Source organism: Plectrocnemia conspersa, unplaced genomic scaffold (assembly GCF_051122295.1).
Source record: "Plectrocnemia conspersa isolate PC_06_02 unplaced genomic scaffold, ASM5112229v1 ptg000013l, whole genome shotgun sequence".
In the NCBI taxonomy this organism is placed as follows: Eukaryota; Metazoa; Arthropoda; class Insecta; order Trichoptera; family Polycentropodidae; genus Plectrocnemia; species Plectrocnemia conspersa.
The window spans coordinates 2,749,169-2,770,990 of record NW_028277177.1 but is presented as its reverse complement, the minus strand read 5'-3'; the positions used below and the strand labels follow the sequence as shown (position 1 = coordinate 2,770,990).

General features: G+C 32.1%; 1 protein-coding gene across 6 annotated transcripts in view; it reads left to right on the top strand.

The window, feature by feature from the left end:
* LOC148227007 (prominin-like protein) overlaps positions 1–21,822 on the top strand; it is a 72,281-nt gene that overhangs the window by 45,983 nt on the left and 4,476 nt on the right. The window contains exons 2-16 of one of the 6 annotated variants that reach the window (XM_088202737.1): positions 9,543–9,684; positions 9,742–9,870; positions 10,074–10,261; positions 10,326–10,615; positions 10,790–10,955; positions 11,024–11,190; positions 11,259–11,368; positions 11,440–11,544; positions 11,606–11,954; positions 12,023–12,211; positions 12,273–12,407; positions 14,714–14,872; positions 14,954–15,075; positions 19,239–19,289; positions 19,740–20,622. In XM_088202737.1, the coding sequence (XP_088058863.1) occupies positions 9,543–9,684; positions 9,742–9,870; positions 10,074–10,261; positions 10,326–10,615; positions 10,790–10,955; positions 11,024–11,190; positions 11,259–11,368; positions 11,440–11,544; positions 11,606–11,954; positions 12,023–12,211; positions 12,273–12,407; positions 14,714–14,872; positions 14,954–15,075; positions 19,239–19,289; positions 19,740–20,352 (2,915 nt within the window). In that variant the 3' untranslated portion in view covers positions 20,353–20,622. Of the gene's footprint in view, positions 1–9,542; positions 9,685–9,741; positions 9,871–10,073; positions 10,262–10,325; positions 10,616–10,789; positions 10,956–11,023; positions 11,191–11,258; positions 11,369–11,439; positions 11,545–11,605; positions 11,955–12,022; positions 12,212–12,272; positions 12,408–14,713; positions 14,873–14,953; positions 15,076–19,238; positions 19,290–19,739; positions 21,625–21,822 lie in introns of all 6 variants that reach the window. The other 5 variants (XM_088202738.1, XM_088202739.1, XM_088202740.1 and 2 more) reach the window with 5 other exon arrangements.

Sequence of the window (21,822 nt, the reverse complement as noted above, 5' to 3'; positions counted from 1 at the left end):
ATCTCAGTTTGCGATAAACCATCTCTATCTCTCTCTCTCGTCACGCGAGAGAGCGAAAGGGGAAGTATCTCGCCGCTCGCGCTCGAAGCGTCTTCGGGTATTACTTTCGGAAAGCGAGGGAATTTTTGGAGGCGACGAAGTCGGCCGCCTCGACCAAAATTACCCCCAGTTTACCTCCCGTTCGCGGTGACCTCGGAGAACTTGCGAGAGATTTTAGCGCGGGGACAACCGAGCTCGACCGAAGTAAGCCCGAATTTTCACATTATATTTCCCGTCCTTGGCCAACTGTCGCCTACTTTCGGAGAGTGAAGTGGAAGCATAATGGTCGAACGTCGAGCAAAAAATCATCGCTATCAGATATAACCCTAATGCTAGCAACGTATTAAGAAATGGTCGACCTCAATTATTCCGTCCATAAATTTCAAGACATTAAATGGAGGAAACGTAGCGGTTCTATAATGTTACACAAAATCGATCTGCATTTACATTACTATGTATAATATATTACATAAGCAGGTATAATATATAATTTGGCGCTCTTCCAACGTTCATCGCATGTACTTATTAAATTATATATCGCAGTATAAATACAATATTACGAAAAATCTCATATAGTGTGTATATTTATATATATGTATTTTACACGCAATCCATTCATTCGCACGCTCATTGTGCAAAAACCCCGATTTTTTATCGATAACCTTACAGGAATTTTTTTCAATCGCTTCACCACTTAGGAAATGTGAAAAAAGTACTGTTTTGCTAAGTTTCTATTTTACGATGTGGTTCAATAGCTTAGTGGTTACTATCAATAAACAAACTTATTAAGTCTTGCGAATTGTTTTAAATAAGCCTTCGTACGTTTAATCACAAACATGGACTCAAATATTAGGTGTAAATATGCTTTTTTCTGTTTTCAATGATACTCAAACATTCTTGTGTGATTGGTTTTAATTTAGGATAAGCGTGGTGAAACATCGCTACGTCTATTAGTATATAAATTCAGGATTTTATATAAACATGCTATCTATGAGAAGAAGGGGAGTGAAATAAATATCTTTAAAAATATTTGTTATGTGATTTGCCACTATTAAATATATATTTTACTTTAAAACATACACAATGTACTTTTAGTTGTACTTTGTAATTTTTTAAATTACTCTTTCACTTGACCTTACATATATCGATTTATTGCGTTGTGTAAGGAGCTATTAATTATTGATGGGACGGCCCAATATTATATTTTTAATTACTGATTTATAAATTTATTTATTATTATGAGATTAAAAATGTGTTTAATTATATAATATATATAAATATTTGTAATATATTATTATGATAAATGTAGAGCCTTAATTAATTTTTGTAATGTGCCTTCCTGTGATGTACACCAAGTGTACATGTCATTTTATTAGGTATCTATAAACTTCTCAATTAAATAATAATATTTTAGGTATGTCTTCCTAATACAATTAAAATATTGAGTCAAAAATATTTATTTGTCGCATCAAAGCGTTTGCGTACAAAGATTTTCAATATTTTTTAAGCGGTCCCCTGCTTATTTAACAGTTTTAAAATCATGTATGATTTTTGCAATGAATAGTTAAGATACGCGTTGTTCTCGTAGTATGTCTTTTTAAATTGTAATACATTTTATATTTTTGGCAACTGTGACGCATTAGGTTAACATGTCAGGTCATAATTTTAATAAATAAATAAAAAAAAGGATACTTTTGTAGATCAAATTCGCTGTTTCCTACTCCCGACCGTCTGACTAATGCGATACTTCGGGGCGGAAACAGACTTGTCTGTTAATTTTATTATTAAAATGGCCTTTTGCGTAAATCATAATTTAAACAGCTGGCGTTTAAGTTGCAAATATTTATGGTAATTCGTTTTATTACGCTTTTAACAACAAAAAAACAGTCGCAGCTGATTCGAATATTCCGTAGAGATGCATGCCATCCGCAACTATGTCAGTAATATATCAAAAATATCCAGGTCAAACATGTCAAGAACCATGTATGTATGTTTAGCGCTTAGGTTAGAAAAAAAAACTATTTCAAAATCGAATTGCAAGAAAATTAAAAATTATGATAATCTAATTAAATTAATTTTTTAACTCGTTTTTGTGATTTAAAACCACTGGTTGCTCATATCAAGGCTTGTTACTCGGGAAGAGTAATTCGAAGCGGATGTGTATAGAATATTCACGATTTACTCGATTTTCAGCACGTATATTACAATAACTGTTACATTTTTACTATTACAATGATACTTTTGTTATAATATTAATATTTTTCTAATTTTAAATCAGTTGTTTTCACACATTTTCACATGTAAACTGAGTGTACATCACCGGAACGCGTAATGTGATATTTTACTTCTATGACAATAATCACTAAATTAAAAAAAAATCGATATTTTTTTCTGTATTTTTATAGTTAGAGGTATTTTGTTTTAATTTGAAAATTGTACACTACTTCCAAATATTTTTTTAACTCTTGATTAATAGCTAAATCGATCTGGTCCTAAAATTATTTCACACTTGCACTAAATTGAGTTATTGCGACGTTGGTGGGTGGTAAAGAAATATACAAAAGTGGGCGGTGGGTATAAAAAGGTTGACCGTTGATAGTTCAAATAATACTTAAAATATTAAGATTAAAACTCTTCTTACTGTATTTTTCGTATAATGCGTGATTATTGTTCAGTCGTATACTTTGAGGATCTTACTCTTCTAAATCTAACTACAAATTATATTCTTTTCTCAAGATAAGTGTAATTTTTTTTATACATTAATGGAACATTCATCTATATAGATGCATCTATCTCAATCAGTAGTCATATAGCACCTTTATTGGAAAAACTTTCTCAAAGTTCCAAGACCGACTTTTAACACACACGGTGAAAAGTGGGAGTCCTGCCCCGCCGACCGTGACTTAGTGTCATTGTCACCGGTGTCATTGTTCTTCCCGGTCCGTTATTCGCAGATTTTTTTGCGCAATGATGTACCATTCCGGTTGACAGATCAGCGCTCGATTATCCATTAAAACACCGGTACGTTTGTTAATTATAGGGTTGGGCGCGTGCTCCGGTAATTCGATAAGCGTCAGAGTCGGTGATGATGCACCTGTGGAGATGGAAGCAGCAGTTCCGGTGTTTATCGGATTAATTGGCCCGATTCATCTCCACCTACTGGGATTTAGTCTCAAAGGTTTATTTCGAAGACGATTTAAGCGATGCATATTATAGTTAGTCATCCGTATATATTTCACACAGGTGACTTTGCTTCGTAAATCATATTAGAGTTCATGCTTCATAATGGCACAGTTCGGCCAAATCCGCTATGTTTCAATTCAAGCAACTTACTTTTTAATCTTTCACTTCTAAGAATATAATATAGTAATTAATAACATACTGTCTGGTTTCATAAAATACAACAGTATTTTAGAGTAGTTAAATAATATTAATATGTTTTTCTCTCGCACAGTTTTAGAACTGCTTGAGCCCGTATGACTTATCTAATAAATTTGTTAGGCAATTAAATCATTATGAAATTGTTCACGGTCGAACTAACTCATATTATTCCGCTACAAATACAAATTTAAAATCATGACATAAAAAATCATAGATAAAAAAGTAAAAAGGTAAAATGTTCTAGAATAGATATTAAAATTAAAAACTTTTTATGAATTGCTATATTTATATTATACAGTGGTTTTACACTTACTGTGTGATATGATTATAGTTTCATTGGATGTTTATAGACATTTTGCTTTGCTATTCATTCGTAAAAATTTGAAAATACAGGAATTGTGGTCTATTTATAAGCGATAGGATTTGTAAATAATAAGCACTCGATGACCAATACTGATAAGTCGAGACTCACACGAACTTTAATATTTTTTTAAATGTTATCGTGTCTAGCTTTTCAATATCGTGATGATAAACAACTAGTCGATCGCGGCATTTTCTCCATTCTTAATAAAATGTATAATACTTATTTTGACAAATGTAAACTGAAAACATCCGAAACAATAAAAAAATGTTTATTGTGCTGATGTATCCCTGATTTAAAGAGAATACGAATATGTTATTGCCGAGTCGTAGGACGAGACCTACGACTTCGAGTAAGCGACCACACTGTCGCAAATTTCATATGCCGTCCGGACGGCGGCTTCTGTCACGTACAGCCGGCATATTTGTGCACGATCGAAAAATGTGCCAAATAATCGCAATTTTTAAATTGTCTTATTATTAAAATTACGCTACTGATAATTATAAAAGTTTGTGTGGGCACTCACCAATACAATATCATTGAAAACTTTTCGGTCGTAAATATTCAATTTACGCAAAATCTTTGTCGGCTTTTGCAAAATGCCATAAGGCATAAAAATGATAGTTCAGAATACGAACACCACATCTGTGACTATCCTAGAATTTGTGGCCATCGATTCTAAATAAGAATTCGTTATGGTGTGACATTTATATAAACCGATCTAGGAAAATACATAAGGATATTCGAAACGATTTTTTTTAAACAAAATCAAGTACACTAATTATTTTTTAATTATTTAATTATAATAAAGAATATACTATCAAAAATATAATTATTCCCTTTTGGTGCCCTAAAATATTCAAAGATGTCAGTAAGAGTATTGAAGGCCTCGATAAGCATGTGGTATTATAACTTGACCACGTGATCACGATGCAGCGCTCGACGTGCGTATTGATCATAGGACGCCTACGCGCATACTGAAATTGAACCGAGTAACTCGTTCTATCTCAGTTTGCGAAAAACCATATCAGTATCTCTCTCACTCTCGTCACTTAACACGTGAGAGAGCGAAAGGGGAAGTATCTCACCGCTCGCGCTCGAAAGAGCAGCTCCGACTTCAATCTCTTTGACTTCGGTCCGTTTGCCGACAATGTTCGGAAGCGCTCGAAGCTGGCCTTGTCGACTGAATTACCCTTACTTTATCTCCCGTTCTCGGTAACCTCGGACAACTTCCGAGAGATTTTAGAGCGGGCAGAACCGAACTCGACCGAAGTAACCCACTATATTCTTCGTCCTTTGCCAACCTTGGCCAACTTCCAGAGAGTGTAGTCAGGCATAAGAATTATCCGGATGGTATTCAATTTATTTGAAGATGCTATTCATAGGTTTATAGAAATAAAATTTCCCATTTATAAATTGTTTTCGAATACCATGGACGGTGTATGGTTTCATTTATTGTCGCAATGATGATTTTAATTATTGCAAGATACTAATCATCTAAACTTTTTATCATACCACTGCACAAACATGTTGTATGTTCAAAGACCTTAATACACTTAATGTTATGGACTTGATCTTTAAAATAGTCAATTCTATACAAAGCAGTGCCTTTCAGAGACGCCTTTTTGGATGAGAATAACGATAAGAAACTTTTGTTACACACTAATGTTTGTTGGCTTAGCAGTAGTCGAGTCCTTATGGGGTTTTTATAGTTATTAGAAGACATAAAAAGTTTATTCTCCGATAGAGGCGATATTTACCACAATTATCAAACAAAGAGTGGTTATTTAATTTATCATTCTTAGCAGACTTTAGCTCAAAATTCAGTGTTGAAAAAATTTTTTGTCTTGAAATTCTTCAGCTGTGGCCAATTGAAAGTTGACATGGCGGTTCTTACACGTATTTTGATTATTTTATCAACTTTGATGCATTACACGTTTTTGAATTTATAATAGATAATTATAATTGTTAACTTTCGTTTTTCGTTAATACTAGTAAAAAATACGGGTATTGTAAAATTAGGAATGTATAATTGCGCCAATTCTGGAAAAGGTGTATTTTTTCGTCGTCCTAGCAAGTGCATAATGGCGAGCCTCCGACTCAACACGTGCGCGTGACCTTTTTTTGCTTTTATTAAAATTAGACATTTAAAAATTATAAGCTTGTAAATAAAATCTTAATAAAATTATTTTGACGTAATTTCATTTTTATTTTTAATAAATTCTTGTATTCTGCCTGGCATCGATACATACAGATTTTCAATTATTTTAAGATCGATCTTCGTGTAATATAATCCATACACGCTAAATTCACATCTAACTATACACCGTTTGTTTTGCCGTGACGATGACAGCTGCCATCCGCGCCGAAACGCTATGATAATTGCATTTGTGCCTCGCAGCATCGCCATCCTCTCATGAATGAGTACATCGTACTCATACCGCCTGCATAATACATCCGACCGGTTTTCCGATTCTTATACGTATACTATACCCCTTTGTGTACCGATATAATCGAATTGGCAGTGCCTGGCGGCGTTTGACGCGTGTCTCGTTGCATTTAAATCGCTATAAACGATGAGCTTGTTTGTGCCGTAGACCCTTTGAATGGACTTGATTTAGCCATCGATTTTCCAATCTGCGAATCGTACAAAGATGAACGCTACTAATAAAACTTGTATAATATAAACGTTTTCCTTTGAAATATAAAGGAAAAGCTTAAAACATATTTGAGGCTTTATAGAGTTTAGCTTGTACATTATGAATAATTCAATTTTGAAGTTAAGTGGATGGAGCGAGGCACAACCTTTCAATTGGATAATTCTAAAATAAACAATCTCGGGTCAAGGTCCCTTATCCCCGTTTCTCTGAAGGAAGTTTATCGATCGCTTTTCCGAGTGTAACTACGCAGCTTTAGTCCTTTTATTGTGTATTACGCATAGGCGCGTATCAATTTGCGTGTCTTCTTGTTTTTGTTTTTAAGGGCGAGTCTATCGTGACTGCAGATTGCATCCCCCTACAGTTGTTTTGCTCTACTTTTCAGACACGACATCCTCGTTCGTTGGCTTGGTTTCGTGCCCCAACTGCCTGCTTTATATCGATCAAACTGGGCGCTGATGTTATTCTGTGCTTATCCTTTGTTCACACAATATCACTGTTTTCCAATCGTTTTTTTTACCACTAAATATTAGTTTTAGTTCATAGAAACTTGTTTAAAACTCTTTCAATCCATTGTGCCTATATACTTAAAGTTGGAGTTCAAAATGTATAAGCATTTTCAAAAAAATGGAACTTTTTTTGCGAAATTGAATTCTTGCTGAAGTTCTATATTATCTACTGTGTTCAGCATTCCTATGTTTGTACATATACCGTTGATAATAATTGCGGCGAGCGAAGGTTCGAAAGCCGATGGCTGTTAAGTTGATTAATATTTGCTATGCTTCCACTCAGGACCGGCGTTAGGGCAAGGCGATCGAGACAAACGCTTCGGGCCCCGCGCCTTAAGGAGCACCGCAGGATTTATTTTACTTATACAAATATTATTTTGGATAGTGTTCTAAAAATATAACGCATCAAGTGACTATCGACAAAATAATCGTAACGCCTGGATACAACTATATTTGCCTATTATATTCCCAATCTACTTTTATTTCTTGGGATTCTGCAAAAGCAAGGTCGCTTTGCACGAAAACTCGTTTTCCAAGTAAAAATATTTGTATATCGGTTATCAACGGCACAGATGTTTATATAGTATCTGTAATTTCATACGCCAGTTTGTTGGCTGGGGGAGGTGGGATGAAGGGGGGGGGCATTTGCCCCTCCCTTGAATTTGGCCAGAAAAATGCATGTCATTTAATGAAATACTATCAATCTTAATCAAATCGAAATATTAAAATAACGATTTTTCATCCATAAAATATCTGAAAATTTGCTTGTAATATGATTATTTTTGGCGTAATGTTTTAAGATACAGGCGGCCCTCGACTTTCAAACGTTCGACTTTTGCACATTTAAAAAAAAAAATCATTTTTAAAAAAAAATTTTTAAAAAAAAATATAAACATGATTGAGAAACAGAAAAACTTCAGTGTTGATACGAGCAAAATTAAATCAAGGAATCAAACTTCACACGATTCGAGACAAAGATGAAAATTATTATACGTTTTGATAGCGGTGAATATTTTGCTTCAATCGGACGTTCGTATGATACAAACGTTCGTGTGATATGTTTAATTTTGCAAAATAAAAATATAATTAAGGAATACATTCAAAAGTGTGGACATAAAAGATATATTTCTACAATCTTTAAAGATATGTTTCAAAAAATACGGCAAAAAAAACATGGATGAAATGGAAAAATCTTTGTCATCATGGATCGATGACCAACATCAAAAAGATGTCCCTCTGAGTATTTCAATTATTCAAGCAAAAGCTCTTAGCTTGCACAAAGATTGGAAGGATAGATTAAAAAAAGATTTTAACACGGTTTTTCAAGCAAGTAACGGTTGGTTTTACAATTTTAAAATGAGGTATTCTTTTCATAATATTAAATTTACTGGAGAATCGGCTGATGCGGATAAAGATGCTGCAAAATAATTTATTTCCAAATTATCCAAAATTATTGAAGATGGAGAATATTCCTCAAGCCAAATATTTAATGTAGATGAGACAGGTTTATTTTGGAAAACTCTTTAACAATGAAAAATATGAATGAAGCCTTCATGCATCTTGACAAATTTTTAAATATTATGGAAGTTTGTGATCCCAATGGAGAACGCATATCTCAAGTGCGTAGGGCGATCAATAAAGACATAGCATGTTATAAAATACTATATGAAGAAAAGAAAAAGAATAGTGGAAAACAGTTAACTCTTGATAACTTTTCAAAGGAAACACCCACAAACTCCACTTAAACATGTCTTTTAAACGTCTCTTAAACATCTTATATTTACTTGATAAATAAATATTTTAAAATACACACAATTTCAATTATTTTTACTTTCCTCTACTTTCGAACATTCAACATTCGCACACATTTTCAGGAACCAATTATGTGCGAAAGTCGAGGGCCGCCTGCATTAACAATTTGTAATGTGTTTTTCTACTAATTGAGCAATGGTGAATATATTATATTTATAAATATTCATTGGAATGTATTTCAACGTAAAAATACTTAATTTTTTCAGAAATTCTATTACATTTTCAAATTTTTTAACAATTAAAGACCGCCCGTTTATGTTTTAGGCACATATGTTATTTACTAAAATTAAAATTAATATATATTTAATAATTGATTGTTTAATTTATTATACTTAGATATCTTAAACAATAACACAATTTTGAGTTTTAGTTTTTCATATACAGTTTTTGAAAAAATAAAACTTGGTGTTATATAAGATTACAAAATAATTCTTCCTCGATTCATTCTGAAAACAAATTACTATGAATTTTCAACTTTTATCTCGAGTTTTGGGTTGCGAAAAATATACAATGTTGAAATAAACGCTATTTTATTATAACATTTATAAATCATCTTGTACTAATTTTTACAAACAATCTACTGCATCGGAGTCCCAATTCGCGTTAACGGTTCATTGTGGCCCACTTTCGACTAAGTGATTCTATGCCTATCTATACACAATTTGTGTTTGAGCGGAATTCGCCCACCTTTTTAATTCGCCCCAACTTTGCGTGATTACCCCTTTGGCACGCCATACTGCTGACCCCGATCTGGTTTTAATCTATCTTATCTTTGTTTTGCAGGACTTTTGGAAGTTCACGGAGGCCACATCGAACTAGCCGGAGATTTGGCAGAAGAATGGCAGACGATAGCAACTCACTATGTCGGCATAGTAGCCGTTGTCGTCTTGGCTATTATATTCGCAGTTTTGCTACCAATCATTGGGTAAGATTTTTAATATTCTTTATACTTTGAATTATTTTAATACTACTCAACTTTCAGCTTCTGCTTTTGCTGTTGTCGCTGTGCTGGAAACTGCGGTGGACGCTCGCAACCCTTCGACAAGAAGCACGACAAATGTAGAAAGCGTTTGCTAGCAACTTTCCTGATCTGCGTTGTGACTTGTTTCATGTATGTAGCATTTCCTATTTCACTGCCAATTTGTATGTCGTGAGTTCTCATCCCAAAAAAATCATAGAATTTTTTTAGCTGTATATTTTTATACTGCTGCATAAGAAAGGGTGGGTCCGTGCAAGAAGTTTTTGGGTTATTTTTAAAAAAGTACTGTGACTGGGAAGTGGATTTAAATAGTTTGTTCAAACATTATTTTACAGGCTAGGTCTTGTATGTACTTTCGTAACCAATGAAAGAATAAGAGAAGGCGTATACGATCTACCAAATTCAGCTATAACTGGACTTCAAGACACGCAGAAGTTTTTGAATGTCACCCACAAACACGTCAACACTTTGCTCACCGTCAACTATCAAGAATTGAAACAGAACATCCTCAATATGATCGATAGTGAGTATCCATATCATTATTAAAATTTAGAGGAATATATAATGCTTTTATTAATCGATTTCAGCTGGAGGAGCTAAGGTTTCAGATCAACTTGGAGAGTTTTCTAGAGCCGTTTCGGTTACAACTCTCAACACAATGGTGAAAGATTTAGGCAAAGTAAAATATAATCTGATAAACATGAGGCGTGTCACAAATGATCTAAGAACGAATGCGTCACAACTTAACGACGGTTTGAGAAGTGTCAAGCGAGAGTTGTTACATACTTTGAACAACTGTAGCCAGAGGCAATGCCGCGAGATCCAAGAGAAGTATAAGATCGGCGAACTGGATACTTCAGGAATAGATTTTAGCCAGGTAATTCTTTTTACTTCTATAAATCTTAACTTATTTACGCATAAATTGATCTATGGATTTATTGGACGCTGCTTAGATGCTCGATAAATATTTTCCAAGGGTTTGTATGAATTGAGTGCTACCACAAAATCTTGCCGATAACTTATAAATAACTTTCGATTACTTGTAATTTAGCTTCCCGACGTATCCGAGCTTCTTGCCAAAGTGACTTCGCTGATCGACGGCAACATACAAGAAGAGGTGATGGAAGGTCAGAAGGTATTCGATAACATCAAACAGAGCATAGAGAGTTCCGTGAATAAGCAAATACCAAAGTTAAAACATGCCGTTGAAGTAGCTGGTAATTTATTCGTTTTAACAAAATGCTATAAAGAAGTTATATTGATTAATAATGTATTTATTCAATAGGTAAAGAAATCCAACAATACTCTGCCAAAATCGATAACTTTGTTATTAATACTCATAAAGCTATTGTGAGTGTTAAACCTCATTTAAATGAAGCTGAAGATTATATACAGCAGTATAGCATATTCGGATGGTATTTTGGTCTTACACTGTGCTGCGTCCTCCTCTTGGTAAATAACTTAGTTGATATGCAGCTCAATATATAATATAAGATATCTAAAAACATTTTTATTTTTAGATATTAACATGCATAGTCTTAGGACTGCTTTGTGGTATTTGTGGCAAAAGGCCCGATGGATACGGCGACGACTGTTGTAATAAAGGTTCCGGAAGTAAATCACTTATGTGGTAAATATTTTTTTATGTATATCTATGAAATGTTATAAAAGATCTATATATATTTATATAATATCTTATAGCGGAGTCGCATTCATGTTCTTGCTCGGATCTATTCTCGTTATAATGACTTTGGTGTATTTCTTGATCGGAGTTGTGGCCCAAAGAGCGATATGTGATCCACTCAAGTATGCTATCAAAAATTTATGAAGTTTAAATCGACTATTATATATTATTATTTATTTGTAGAAATCCTAAAGACGATCAGTTATTTGCATTGATGGATAAAATGGTGAATTTAGAACAAGTTTTGTTCAAAGAGAAGGCAAAGAAAGACTTCAACATGAGCATGGTTGTCACAGCGTGCCATCAGAATAAGACTATTTATGATGTGTTACGATTGGATAAGTTGGTCGATATTGAAGCTCTGCAAAAGAAATCCGAGAAAGAGCTCATAGATAAAATCAACGAAGTTCACAATAGCATCACGTTCAACCAACAAAACTATGTGATATTAAAAGAATCGGCAAGAGAGAAGTTGCGAGAACTGTCTGAAAGCGGATTATCAGATTTTCCTTTCGATAGATTCACAGAAGTGGTACATAATTGTTTTATTAATTGATATTTTTATTGCACTGATATGATATAAGTTCATTTATGTTTCAGCTCGTAACAAATATAACTTCGATAGACTTAACATCATTGTCGAAGCAGTTGAGGGATACTGCCAATAAAATTTCAAACAAACCTAACTTTGGAGAGGTGTCGAGAAATTTGAGGAATCAAGCTCTGATTCTTGAAACGTTTCAACTGAATTTAGTAAATTCAATGATAACAGAAGCTGAAATGTTAAATGTATGTAATCAGTTTTTTAATGTTAGTATTTGTATGAATTCTAATAAACATATATTTTCAGGATACAGCCATACAGCTACGAGATAATTTGAAATTTAATCATACGTCTTTCAAAGAAGCTGTTTTGTCACTCGTTGATGAAACAAAAGAGGCTGAAATGTATTTATCCGTGCAAGGACCAGAAGCCATAAAAAATGTATTTATTTTTTCATATTCAAGTTGTTTTTTTATTAATTTGAAGTACAATTATCTCCCGAGCTTACGCCGTAGGTGGTTCATACAATTTCTTACTAAAGAGACCTAATTATTTGTAAAAAGTAAAATTTTAATTAAGTGTCAGTTATAATAATTTATAATTCATATAGATGTAACCGATTCACAGACTTTGTCTGGTGATATTTATTATTTACTTGTAGGTATTCATTTTGTCTGATGATTGACTCACCCTGTTGTAACGCATTGGGCTTTACGCCTGTCAGGTTACAACGGAAGATTTAAATAAAAATTAAATCAAAAACATACAATATATTTCTGTGTATTTGGCACTGACCGTATCCTTTGTATTTAGCATTTGCCCCTTTTGGTTTGTTCATGTATTTTTTCAAGCGCTTCTAAAACGTTTGATAGATGTCTGCTTAGATCCTTTTATATGACGCCGATGTGACAAAAATGTATTCTTAAAAAGTCACAAATAAAGCAATTATTATCATTAGCTGTCGGTCTCTCACTATTGTGAGGTACCGCAGCTAGTGAGTGTACGAATACCGGACCCTCAACTTTTTGGGTTATGATTTTTTGAATTTAGCTTTTGTATTTATTTGTTAAGCTTAGACATTGAAACCAGCTGTGTGATATATTTAAATGAAAAGTATAAATAAAATGTAAAGATTCACTAAACTGCACATTTTTATTGTTTTTTACTGGTTGGGTTAATTTTAAAACATTGAAATAAAATAGTTGGTTAAGCCATTACTTGAGACTAAATTCCAATTTCTCCTTTGCTGTTAAAATTTTGCATGTGCGTGTTCGATCGATATGCAGTTGATCCAAGCACATTTTCGACCGTTCCCGCGTTACTGTGTGAATTTTCACACTACGGGAACGACTAATTTAGATTTTTTTAACTACTGAATAATAAAGTTACATATATGGACAAAATACGTAACATTTTAAGCTATTTTTTAAAATAGGTAATTTAATTTTAGCTAAATAATAATAAAATGAAACATTTTATGTAATTTATAAATAGGTTCAAAATGTAGCTTAATAATATTAATAAATAGTATCTGTACACTTATTCTTAGAAATATTACACTAAAAAATATTTTATCTAATCTGACTGACCCCTTATATATTTGTTTCAATGTGATCAATTATTAGTCATTGATTGTGTTGTAGTGCTTTTTTGATGTTTTATTACCTGCTTTCTTAAAATGTATTAATATAAAAAATAAATAGATTGCTATATTGATATATTATATAAATTATATTAGATATACATAAAATTTTATATTTTAAAATATAAATTAATCATAAATTTAAGTTTTTGTGATGCGAATTTTTTGAAGTGACAATCAACAGTCACACTGTAAGTGACTTTATAATAAAAACATATTTGTGATTACATAATGTTATTTGAAAATATTATTAATTTAAAGACCTTTATCTATTTTTGTTAAAAAATCTTTTCATTTATGCATATTCTTCAAGCTTTTTTCTGATCAGCATAATATTCAATAGTTTTCTAAAATATATTGTTTTAAAAAGTTTTCACTGCATGGCCAAATACACAAATGAAAACGATAAAAAATTATATATTTTAAATCCTTAATAAATTAAAATCTATTTTTTCAAGTTAAAAAATATTTAAATTTAATCTGATTTTATTGTAAAACTTTATGATTTTAAAAACATTTATATAAATGTTTTAGAATTTTAATCAATAATATAAATTGTGTAGTTTCCTCTTAAACGGGCCAGTAAAAGGGATAATTGACAGCTCAAGATCCACTGTCATGAGGCGTGGCTCAAAACCATTAATATCCCTGTCACCTGGTAGAGGAAAACGTTTCTTAGAATCAAATTTTTTTTCGATAAGTTAACACTTTCTATATTTTTTGGAAAGTCGTTTTAATGTGGTTCCAAGAAACGTCATTATCTCATTTGGCAGACGGTCACAGAATAATTGTTAAATTAAATGGTCAGGCATTTTTCATCTCTACTTTGATTTGAGAATTGTTGATTTTCAAAGCCTCATTGCTTTTAATCCAGATTAGAAAATTGATTTTTAAATTCAGTTGTTTTTTCTTCTTATTTAAAGACATAGACATTAGTTGCTTTCTTTTTAAAGTTAGAGATTTATATTGGCGTGACAAATGACTAAATCGGGTGATTACTGTATTCAAATTTAATTTAGTGTTAAGATTGGCTTTGAATGTTTATATTTAAAGATCCAAAATCTGGACGAAACCTCCTTTGAATCAATTACTAAAATTTTTTTAGCTCACGTACACTTTGGCTCAGAGTATTGGATCGAGAGTCAGCATGTATCTTTCGAGAGTATCTTATCATACACGTAAACAAGTCGGTCATTGCGGACCATTATCAAACGTATATAACGCAACATTGACAGCTACTTGCAGTCGGATACTTTTACCATTTGTAAGTATCGTATTATTTATTTATCGAACATTGATTGGTGTTATTGAACCATTATAAAACGTTTTTTATTTTATTTTATAGAACGGTTTTTGGTTCGCCGCTGCGTGCTGTATCCTGCTGTTCATTCCGTTGATTATCCTGTCCGTGAAGCTCGCGACGCTGTATCAAAAATCCGATCCGTATCCAGGACCTCTCGTTGAAGCGTGAGTATACATTTCGATTTGTTTGATATATCAAATTTTAACGATCTATGTTAGACATTGACAGACAAATTAACGTAAACGATAACAACGATTAACTTCTAGGATGTTTTTTAAGTAAAGAAATGTATTGTCTTCATCGTATATAAATTGTATATCACTCATCAGATGCATTTAGTTAACAATAAATTTCACTCTCATCATCGATCGCCAACATTCAATAATCGGACTGTTGTAATCAGGATTATACGATTCTTTTATGGCTGCCTGTAGTATTATCGTGACAATTTATATTCGTAATCATTCGTTTTTATTGAATTAAAATTCGCATGATTTTGATTTGTGTGATTATCTAACCTGAATGATTACTAATACAAATTGGATAATACTAACGCTTTTCATGTTGAGTGCGTACTGGTCGCTTCATATATCATTATTACATCATCTTATTGTTTCAATATTGTTTTTGTATGGAAGATTTTTTATTTGGAACCCACATCGTCACCCTCGGACCGTGTCTGTCCCTATGCACATTTTTTTATTATCTTTATTTTGTTAATGTTGTCGAGTGTGTATTGGAAAGGTTGAAGAGCGCATAGTTTGATTTATATGATTTACCATAAACCCGTTTGTGTTTTACGCTTCGATCAGACTCAAATCATTCGTTTTAAATGTATGCAATGCCTATATTGTTTATTCAAATTTTTGGTTAATTTAATTAGTTTAATATGATAAGATCCCAATGAACACAATGACTGTATTTGTACAACTTTATGACGAATGGTTTTAAAATTATCATTTTATAAAAATGTACAATTGCTACGAAAGTTCATCAGGACCTAATAAAATTAAACTAACGAATTGTCAATATGAGTTTTTGATGTTTTCAATCACAATACCATAGTATAATATGTATACATATAACGTAGATGTAATTAGTCAAAATTTTATATAAAATGTTTAGTATATTTATTATAATGTAACACATTGATTTCTGATACGTAACTATTTTTTTTAGATGTTTTTCAAAACAAAATGTGCTAAATATACATATATACAAACTAGGTCAAAAGTTGCTATCTGTTTTTACTTTTATAACCCTTTGGTTGTTGAGCGTTTTGAGATTATTATCTAGATAACGATGTAGTACAAAATATATAAGATACGCTCGGAAAAAATCCATACAGTCCATTAAAAATATATCCGATAATCGTTAAAGTATTTAAAGCCGATATATCGGATTTCGGCAACGAAAGGGTTATTGTATTTTTATTGTTTTATTAATAATATTTCATTTATCAAATATTGATTTATGATTTTAATGTGTAAATATTTTATTTCTTAAAAATATCAGACTGATAAAATACTGGTAATATTATTTTATTAATTATTATAAAATAAAGTTATATGTACGAGGGTTAGTCAAATAAAAGCTTTTAATATTTCAATACTTCCAGAAAGTACAATGATACGTCTAGAAAAAATATTTCTGTTGTACTTGTTCGTAACTTGTACTCAAAAGTCCACATCATTACGATTCGATTGCAAGTCGAAGATTATTACTTCTTGTTTGTCATAAAAGAGAGCTATTAAAAAAAATTCTGCAGATGGCTGTATATTTTTATTCATAGAACCATAATCTGCTTCTATTGACTTTAGCCTGTGGTTGCAAACCCAGTTTTTATTTCTAGTACTCCTACGTGCTGGCTAGGCATCGTAACGATCTTTCATTTCTAAAGTCAGCTGTTGTGGAGATGATGTTTTAAGGCCAAGTTCAGTAGTTACTCATTAACAACCACGACCCTTAGCATCTCGGCCTTTGCGTTACGCTATGCGTGACCTCCTACCTGGGTTGTCGCGAGCGATAGTGGCAGTCGAAATGACTATGGTGCGCCGATTTACGACTTCTAGTCCATTTGTACACTTGCTGGAGTGACATGCATGCTTCACCGTACTCAACTCATTCGTTGATATGATTCAACTGTTTTCAACCTTAATTTTAAGCTTGTTTTGGCCACTCTTCAAGCTACATGTAACTCTATTGCTAATTTACAGGACTTTTATTAAATTTAATTGCCATTTTTAAGGTTTTAATTTGCCTCAACATCGTGATAAGATAAATGTTAACACAGTCAATAACTGTATAAGTCACAATTTTTGTATTTGTTTTACAAACCTGTCTGTCAATGAATAAAATGCATGTATAAACTTAACTATATAAAAATGAACCTTCAATGTGATCACAATCCTTAAAATTATATATTTTAATATATATACAAATTTTGCTTTTCTCAATGATTCTATTTCGAGTATGATGATTAAAAAATCCTAATATTGTCGATCAAATTTATTAATTGAAAAGTGACTACTAGATGTGTTTTATGTATATATTATATATATTAAAAAAATAAACATAATTCACTTAGTTAAATATTGAGAAATATATTTATAAAGAATAAAAACGTGACAAAATTTAAACAATTTGTTTTCGCGTAATTTGCATGAAATTAAGAAGAAAAAAATATATTGTAGATAAATATATGCAAATTTTTTAAATCAATTAAAAATTATTTTTACAGATTGCAAACTTAAAACACATTACTGCCGTGAAGCCAAATAAATGGCTTTTGTTGGACAGAGAGCCAATATTTTGGCTTTATGTTTAAATTGATTTGAAAATGTAATGCTTTTAATACATTTATTTTAAATTTGAAGATGTTGATAAAAAATAAATACCACCGGTTAAACGGCGTGAACTTGGTGATGTGTTAGTTTATCAAATTAGCAAGGAGTAAGATTTTTTCAAACTCGATTCAAATGGCTAACTTCAGTGTGTCAATTATTTTTACAATTTCACATATTTGTGAAACTTTTAACCTTTTTTTTGTTTATCAGAAATACAATGTGTTACAACTGATTACCGTCATCTTAAAAAATATATAGGTATACTAATCGTTTTGAACGTCGATCCGTATTTTTCTAATATTTGCAGCAAATATCTGAGGTCGTCAAACATACGTAGGAATATGAAATTATTGACATATTGATTCGACCCACGCGGCGTAGACCGCACCCATTCTATTCTTAACGGGTAAATACAAAAAAAAGATTTGCGCTCTTCAATTAATAGTTTCGCTGTTGATAGGTTTTATATTATATCTATATATATGTAATGATATGCATTGTAATTTTTTACATATTACATTGCTAGATTTGTTGCATACACAATCACGATTGGTTATTGTTTAGGTTTTTTTATAGATCATTATTACTATCATCTTTGTTTTTTACATGACAGTCGCCTCATGTTCATGTTCGGATACATACTATATCAGACGCTCCGATCGTTATGTGATGAATCTAGTAATATTTTATTTTATTATTTTTGTGAAGCTTTTTTATAAAATTTTATATATGATGTATGGATGTGTATTATTATGAAATACTATCAGAGACAGGTCAATATAAAAAATGAATTTGAAGAATAAGGTAAAAATATAAACCAGTTTTTTAATCATTAATGTCTCTCTGGTCATAATTGATTATATTATATATCTCATTTTATAAAAAGCGAATGATTGTCATGCATTTTTGTGTATTTATATAATATATATATTATTGTAATGTAGCAGTGAAAATATACTATATACCCTTAAGGTTTTATATAAGTGTAATCATAAGCGATTTATTTATTATATTATATTATATTACGAATCAAAGTTTGCCATATAGATAATAACAAAATAGATTAGTGGTGTCAAATCTAATTATTCTAAATTATACAACGCATGTTTATTGTGACTAATAATCATTAATAATTCAGTGTTTTGAAGTCATCTTCATATCATTCTTAACTGGCACAAGTTCATCATTGCAAGAAACAATGTCACACATTTGATTCATTCAATAGCTTTGGTTTTCGTCGGTGATAGAAAACAATGGGTGATATAGGATTACGATATATATAATATAATAATATATTTTTATTATGTGATACGCTTAAGCAGCTTTATGTTATTGTGTCGTCGTCGTCGTCCGTTTTGATTTGCTTTTTTTTTTAATCTTTCGGTTATGTTTAAAAATATCTGAAGCGTCAGATAAATCTGATATTGCATAAGTTTGGCCTTACAGTTGTCTAATATTAGGCTGGTATATTTGTTTTGCAGTGAGTATTTGTATGATGCGTATGCCGACCGTGATAACATACCTTTGGCCAAGTAAGTCCATAACTAATTTATATACATAGATATTATTTTCAAAATTTGCATGATGCTTTTATTTGCATGCTGATGATGATGTCCTATTTCTAACCGTTAAAAACTCTTCTTCCACTTTTCTTTATTTATATATATATATACTAATACATTTTAATTTCAAACACCATTCAAACAATTAGATATTTTTATAGATGTCATAGATTAATCAAACTCAGATTAAGAATTCAACCGTTCACTTTTATCGGTTATTATTCTTGAATCTGAGTTTAATTTACATTTTATAACTGATTCTTTTGTACATATGTATATTTTAGCTAAAAAAAAAAGTAATGGAGTATACGAAAAACGGTCCTGTACAGCAGTCCGGTTGATTAATCATATTGTATATGTTTATTATCTTCTCTAACATGAAATAACCTTGATCTTGTTCTTTTGTCCCGATGCGTGTAGAAAAGAAGACTTGAAACGGAACTCCTCGAATATCGAAGATAAAATTAGAGATTTTGAAGAGCGGCGCGGCAAGCCCGTCACTGTGGACGTCCCCAAGTTTAAACAGTCGAACGAGGGAGTGTCCAAATCGCCCCGAACCAGCTTCGGCAGACCTATTAAGTTCTCGTTCAAGTCTTCGTACTCGAGCGAATTCGATAGCAAGGTGGACGATCGAACTCTACCCGTCGGCACCAAATACTCGTCCAAAGACGAATGCTATACGGCTCACGTCCAGGAAGACGGCAAGCGAAAGTCACAGGATAGTCTGAAAAAGAAATCTAGAAAATCTGGCAGTCAAGAGAAAGAAAACGTCGCTAGGGAGACGGCCGTTTGTATCATTGATTCGGTTTTGGACTCGGCCAAAAACATCGTCGAGACAAAACTCGTCGATAAGGGCTACAAAGAAAATTTGGTCAATCATAAAAATAAGGATAGCGACGGCGAGAACGAGAAAAACAAACATATGAACAGCGAACTGAACGAGAAGATCGCCAAGATTGTCGTTAAAGAGTTGTCCGATAAGAATCTAATCGCTGAAGCGAAGAAATCTCAGGACGATAACTCAAAGAATTAATCAGACTAGATGTAAAATATTTCATATAATTAAGTGCAATATAACCAATAAAAATTGTGATCGTTTTTATATAATATTATAAGGCAAATTCCATTTTATTACCGTAAGATAATAATAATAGTTGTAATAATAATAATAATTCATATGATACTCATTAAAATCAAAGTAAACATATCAAGATATTAAACGTATCACATTCTAAATCGTTACGATGGGCGTTAAAAGATCATGGAATTTTGGCATCAGGACGTAGCACGCGTGGTAACCGAGGTTTTTACTCCATTACTTTTGGCATCCGCTCTCAGCCGATAAGTGTGCCGCATGCTTTATATGTGCTTTGAGTGTTTTTATTTTTGTCGTACAAAATAACATTGTGTTTAATATGTATATAATATATGAATAAGGGTTCGATTTTTGATGGTGTCGAATTTGATTTGAGTTTTACATTTTCAACTTATCGTTATATAAAGAAAATAATGTACATTATCGGGTGTGGTTAAGCAGAAAGCAGTCTATCCATATCAAAAATCATATATTAGTATTAATCTTAGAAACAACATTTTTTATAAAATACAACAATATTCGAACAGATCTTAATTACTTACGGTTCGATTAATAATTTTTAAATTTTAATATGTAGTGTATATAAATTATATTTTTATAACAACTTTTTTCACATACAAGGTATTTATTACACTTTCGGCCTTGGGCACAAATTTATAAAACACTCTTTCACTAAGAATCGGCACTTCTTAGTATAATCCACTAAGAGTAGGGAATCACACACCTTAGTGTTGTCCTACTGTATTCAGCTCGTTGTCACTGGAAAGGCGATCTTGTCCCGGCTGTAGAAGCGTTGGTTCCGTACTCAAGCTGATTCTAGGTTACTTTGAATTCCCAGTCGTAATGGAGAACTAAGGAGAAAATAACCCCATCTAATCAACCGAGGGGTGTAGCCATTCCCTTTTATAAAGTAGATAGTAATCTAATGCTCCTTCAAGACCAGACATTCATCTGGAAGGAATTGCTTTTCGCGACTGTGGGACAAATCTGTTTTACTTTGGGGCCTCTAGACTGTTTGCCGCTTTAGGGTAATACAAGCTCTTATATACACTTACTTGAAAGAGGGAGATGCTTGCTAAATAATGGCGTAGTAGCATAAAATTCGTCTGTGCGTACAACAGTGCAAGAAAAAGATCCGAGCATCAGAGCGTCTGTTACACTTTTGATTTTTCTAGCTCATGCCCGAGCTATCTTGGAAATTTGTATTTTGTGAATTCTCATCTTAAAAATCAGCATTTCAGTATTTTTAAATGTTTTACGATGGCTGCATAAGAAAGGGTGGGTCCGTGCAAGAATTTTTTGAGTCATTTTTAAAACAGTACTGTGTCTGGGAAGTGGTTATTATCTACTCTATGTAGACTTCTAATACTTATATTTTATAATTATAGGTAAGATTTTTTTTGAGAG